This window comes from Molothrus ater, chromosome Z, assembly GCF_012460135.2.
Source record: "Molothrus ater isolate BHLD 08-10-18 breed brown headed cowbird chromosome Z, BPBGC_Mater_1.1, whole genome shotgun sequence".
Lineage (NCBI taxonomy): Eukaryota > Metazoa > Chordata > Aves > Passeriformes > Icteridae > Molothrus > Molothrus ater.
The window spans coordinates 34,693,755-34,699,812 of NC_050511.2; the positions used below are offsets into that span (position 1 = coordinate 34,693,755).

A 6,058-nucleotide genomic window follows, 5' to 3' on the forward strand; every position below is an offset into this window, starting at 1 on the left:
ATATGAGGAGATAGAACCTGATACAGTAACAGGTTCTGATTTGTAGTAATCCAATCATCTTTCTTCAAAGCGGTATGCACACCTTTTATGGCAGACCCTCAATATAACTTCATGTCCTACTCTAGATTTCCATCTCACTGCCCCTTCCCCCAAACCTCCTTTTTTTTTTCTTTAATACTCTTGGGAAATTAATTTCCCTTTTATATGAACATTCCTTAAAAGAAACAAGATACAGTTAAAGAAAGCTTCTTTCCTAAGTAACCTGCTGTAAGCTTTTTTCCTAAGTAATCACACTGCTGCGACCTGTTATTGTCTTCTGTCTGTGGTGATCCTTGCTTCTCTGTTGTCATCTGTGATTTGTCTAGAGCTGTAGACAAAAGCAGAGCCAGGATGGGGGTTAAATGTTGTCTTCTTTTATTTTTCAAATCTTACTCCTTGAAATTCAGACCAGGAAACAAGTTTAATGTGACATAGTATCAAATGTTGAATACTGGTGCTTAAATGGCTCCATTCTCATGTTAGAAAGACAGGGGTTTATACTCTACAGAAGAATTTTTAACACTGTTTTAAAACTTGGTTAGGAAAAGAGCAGGTAGTAAAGACAGTGACAAAAACCAGTCCAATTTTCAGCTGCTTTCTCTGTTTTGTACCACAGAAAGATTTTAATTTTTTCTTTTTTTCCTTATACAGTGGATCCTTTCCAAACTAGAAGAAGTACGAGAGAATCAGCCAAAATTGTAATGAATGGAGAAGATGAAGAACACTGACAGCTACCTTTTAATTCCTCTTTCACAAACAGAACTGTTTGAATATCATCAACAGAAGCAAAAACAGGAAGGAGGGAAGATTTATCCAATTATTTATTATGATCAGAACAGTCCATGTCAGAAAAGTAGATGATGTTAGATTAAAAATTATGTAATGATAAAAAATCTGCCAAGTTTTGTCTTGGTTTGCTTGTTTTTTAATGTAAGAATTTCAGATTTCATTTTTTATATAAGCAGTATAAAGTGAGTTTGTCTTAACCTTTGATACTGAAACTGAAAACTCTGGAATAATTCTTATGGTAGTATTTGGAGCAAGTCTTGCAGTTTCGATTTGATTCTGATAATCAGTAGTTACTTTATGTTTTGGTTTTAATGTGACTTGAGGCTGTGTTGAAATACAAATTTCTCTGTCAAAGGAAATGTTAACTTAATCACTAGTGTTAAAACTCAAAATATAAGAAGGAGGATACTGGTCTGAGAATTTAAATTGAAGTTGCAAGTGGCTGCTTAATTGACAATACTAGGGCTTTTTGTAAATGAAAGGACCAGGTCACAATTAATTTATACAGTACAGTATGGCTTTTGGTGTAAACTTTTTTTATATCCTACTCAAGGAAATGTTGCAGCACCTCTATCAATTATTAAAATGTAACAGTTTACAAAAATGCGTATTGGGGAGAATTAACTGCACTAAAAATATTAATAAAAGCCTACTATTAGATAGTAAGTTAGTAACAGTCTTGCAACTCAAGAAGGAGTTTATGGGGTTATAAGTGCACTGTTGCATACCAAATATAAATGCCTTGAATTACACAATATTGTGTGCTAAGCAAAAGACTAGTGGAGTCAAATTTATATTAAATAATAAATATAATATGTCACAGTTACTTTTATTAACTTTTCTTACCCAATGAAACTTCTTTGTTTCATACCCAGACAGCAGCATTTTATTAGCTTGAATGTCGCAAATTCTGTTTATTTCTTAGATGTAGTAGTTGTAGTATTGTTGAGTGGCTGTTTACTGCAGTTGATACAAAAAGTACATGAAACAATACAGTGTTACATGAAGGTTTCCATAAATTCCCATGTCAAAGTCTTCAAAATATCTTGTACATATAGAAAGCACCTACTGCCAAAATATTATTTCCAAACAATAGTTTGGAATATTTATAGCTACAGGATAGAATTCTAATATTGCTGGTGATGCTTGAAGTATCCAAATTGTTCCGTTATTGTAAATCTAAAACAACTAGCGTGTAACCTATATTTGCAGATGTTTAATTTACCATAAGTCTTGCCATTGGTGTTGAGTAACCATTTAGCAAATTGCAAAATACAGGTAATCTTGCAATTTTCCCTATAAATTGTAAATGGAATCAAAATATTATAAGGGGATTCAAAGCTATTACAATGATGGTGTTACTCCAATCATTTTGTACACCAAGTACATACCAAGAGTATTAACTCAGGTTATATCACGCCAAACTTCCATACCTTGCCTTAGATAAGCAGTGGTTTTAGGTGCACTGAATACCATTCTTTATCTGTCTCTTGTTTTTCATCTGTGATTTCTGTCTTAGGCATGATAGTTCATTTTATAGCCTCATAATGTTCTTGATAAAGTTTGTAGTCTCCTCTGCATTCCCAGAATTTACAGACTACCTGCTGCAAATTTCACTTGAAATGCATTTTGTGTGTACTTTGTACATTTCCATTTGTGTGTAGCTTTTCCATTTACCTGATTCAAAATATCTTCTCTCCACAGAGCCTCTATTTTAATTATTTCTTACATTTATTTTGCCAACAAATTCTGATTCTCAAATGTCAGCTGGGTCTTTGGTAATGCTAAAGCAATTTAACTCTTAATGTTGAAGGATTTATTTTAAATGTGCATATTTGTGGTTAAACAGCTGATGTTTTGGAAAACAAAACAATTCCCCCCGAATGGCATTTTTCTTATAGACTATAAAATATTTTGATCTTCTTCTAACTGAAAGCCTTAAGACAAGATCTGAACTGTCCACAAGTCAGTGTGGGACTTCTCTTCCATGTCCCTTAGTTTCCACTTGTAATGAAAATATGATTTTCTATAGGTCCCTTTTCTAGTCCATAACTTTTGTCTTTTGACTTTGTTTTTTTAATAAAGCTTTCTCCATACAGTCATGAAAGAATTTTGCCATTTCTTGGCAAACATCAGTTTTCTCCTTTAACTATGTATCACCCCAGAGTGAAGAGAAAGGTATTTAGACTTGTGCCATCGTGTAATTTTCTGGATTACTGCAGGTTGTATGAGATGTCTACTCTGCTGTGCCTCATTCCTTATTGCAATATGCATATTTTTTTCAACAAGAAGGCTGAATAGGTATGTTAATTTTTATTGAAAGTGTATATGCAACTAGAAAAGGGGATCTCGATAAACATTAAAATGTAGGCATTTGGTTCTGCCCACTGTGGTGTTTAAAAGTGTATCTTGGCCTTTACTGAAATGCTGAAGAACTGCTCCTCTTCTATATGACTGTTATGTAAACTTAAAACATTTGAGAAATGTCATTTGGGTTCTCAGTTTGCTAAGGTTACAATTACCTCTGAGAAATTCGTGAAACATTTGTAAGTCTGATTGTTGTGCTTCCTTTTTGTTCAGCTGCATGGCTTTCATAGCATGGTTCTCTTGGTTTCCACCCCCACCCTACCCTCACCTTCTTAATCTTGAATAAAGTGAAACTGAATTTTATTTGACTGAAATGTGATTATTACTTGTTTTCTTTATGCACTGCTTTAATTAACAGATAATACCATTCATTACTCAGAATTTCATAGGTCAAGTCAAATCCTGTCTCTGAGAACACATGGTCAAACTTCTTTTGCAGCCATCCTAGGAAAAGAGAATTATGGATTTTAGAATTTACCTTTGGTTTATTATTTTAAGACAAGTTTTTAGTAACTGGATTAACATGTATCAGTTCCTTTTTAAGTTTTTTTTTTTTTTTTGATATATGGGGGGTTTTTGGCTCTTGATTTTTGTTTTTTTTTTTTCCTCTGTGTTGCTGTATTGAAAAAGACATAATGATGTTGCCAGACAATAGAATCATGGAATGATTTGGGTTGAAAGAGACATTACAGATGACCTAGTTCCAGTCCCCCTGCTCTGGGCAGGGCCACTTTCAGTTAGACCAGGTTGCTCAGAGCCCCATCTAACTGGGCCTTGAACAGCTTCAGGGATGGGGCATGCACAACTTGCTGGGGCAACCTATTGCAGTGATTCACCATCCTCACAGGAAAGAATTTCCTCCTGATATCTTAATCTAAACCTACTCTCTTTGGCTGAAGCTTTTCCCTCTTGTCCTGTCACTACATGCTCTTGTCAATAGTTCTTCCTGAGCCTTCTTGTAGGCCCCCTTTAGGTTCATGAGGCTGCTACATCATCTTCCTAGAATCTGCCCCTCTCAGACTTAATCTCCTGAACTCTGCCTTCATAAAAGAGCTGCTCTAGCCCTCAGACCATCTTCCTGGCCTTCCTCTGGACCATCTCCAACAGGTCTGTGTCTTCTACGGAAAGCCACAGAGCTGGCACAGCACTCCAGGTGCACTCTATGAAACTTGAATAGAGGGGCAGAATCCTCTCCCCACCCTGCTGGCCACACTGCTTTGGATGCAGCCCAGAATACATTTGGATTTCTGGCCTGCAAGTGCAGTTGGCTGGGTCTTCTTCCGTCTTCTCATCCAACAGCACCCCCAAGACCTGTTCAGGGTTGGTCTCAATGCATTCTCCACTGAGCCTGTACTTGTGCTTAGAATAACTCAATTCTTGTGAAATCCTCTTTTCAATTTTTTTTTCTCATCATAAAAATTGTGTATGTATGCCATTAGCTATTTGTTATCTTTAGCGTTTTACAAAATTACTCTTGTTGGCAGACTTGGGAATTTTCTGCCCAGTATATGCAAGTACATCTATGCATCAGCTAAGAGACGAAGCTTTATCTAACCTGTGCAACGATGATCTTGGTCACAATTTTTGTTTTTGTGGCTGCAAGAATCTAAAGTTCACTGACCATGCACCCAAGATGTTGTAATTTGGGTTTGATTGTCTTCATGGCAAATCTGGAACAAGAATTCTCAATATTCTTGTTATACCTCAAAGGAAGAGTAGGTTTGTTTTAAGTCTGCTCCAACAAGAAGTAAAAGAATGTCTTATGTAATTTTTTGTTTTAACTTGTCATGGTACAGCAAAGGCTGAAACATAGTGCTGCCAGCACAGGCATGATGAGGTAATACGCAAAAAGGGAAGAAAATGGAATTCTCTTTTTGCCGGATGTCTCCGAATGGATTTTTTATCTTTATGCATGTTCACTTGTTGTTGCATCAAGCAGATTGAGAACTATGTGCAGAGTTTTGTCTTGGTAAGCACCTTCATGTGTGCTTTTGATTGTCAGTTATGAAGTGTGACAACAAAGCAAACTTGTGCTGATGAGTCCTGCAATGGTAACAGTCTCAATATCTGCAAAACTCCAGCAAAGCCAGGCTCCCACATTCATGGTGCAAACATCCTGCTCACATACACAGCAAATCTTGACTCAGAGAAAACCTCTAAGAGTTTAAACATATTTTCCTGGAAGTCCCAGGGGGCTCAAAACTAGATCAAGCAGTCAAGGCATTTGGGCATTTTATATGCTTTCTTCTAATAAATCTGCTGCCCTAGAAAAGTATTTCATTGATGTCTTTTCATGTGACTGGAATTTTTAAAGTAAAACTCCATTGTCTATAGATCTTATGACAAGAATTGCTTTTGAATTATTCTCTGAGCAACAATGGTTAATTTATGACAGTAGGTTTAAGTACTTCTTTCAATACTTCTAAAGGAGGGTTCAGATGACATGTTGGATGATATGGATGTGACATGGATGATACACAGATGGTCTGTGGCATAGTGTGCTTTCCCCCACCCCCCTTTGGCTGCCTCTCCTTCAGCAAGTGGCTCTGTGTCCTTTGCCTCATCCTCAGGTGCTCTTCACTGTTCCCTCAGCATAGAGAACTGCCATTCACTAGTATGGACACAGTGTTACAGGTCAGTGTCCTTCACTTCCTTAACAACATAAAAGCATTGTTAAGAAGGGGCTTCTGATTTTCTGACACCAAAGAAAAAGTAGATTAGTCAAACATTAGAGACTGTTTTCTTCTGGAAACACTCCTTTTTCTGTATTTCAGGGGAAAAAAGGAACTGTGTTGTTTAATATGTGAAACTGCAAGCAACTTTTATGAGCAGGGAAAGGTCAGGGTGTGCTTTTCCCAGGACT

At 36.5% G+C, this 6,058-nt stretch overlaps 1 protein-coding gene across 3 annotated transcripts in view; it reads left to right on the top strand.

Annotated features, from left to right (window-relative positions):
* Nucleotides 1–3,498, top strand: part of VPS13A (vacuolar protein sorting 13 homolog A) — a 108,267-nt gene extending 104,769 nt beyond the window's left edge. For all 3 annotated transcript variants that reach the window (XM_054518017.1, XM_036403891.2, XM_054518016.1), the window contains one exon: nt 691–3,498. In XM_054518017.1, coding sequence (XP_054373992.1) covers nt 691–741 — 51 coding nt within the window. In that variant the 3' untranslated portion in view covers nt 742–3,498. The remainder of the gene's footprint in view (nt 1–690) is intronic.
* Nucleotides 3,499–6,058: the final 2,560 nt, after the last annotated feature.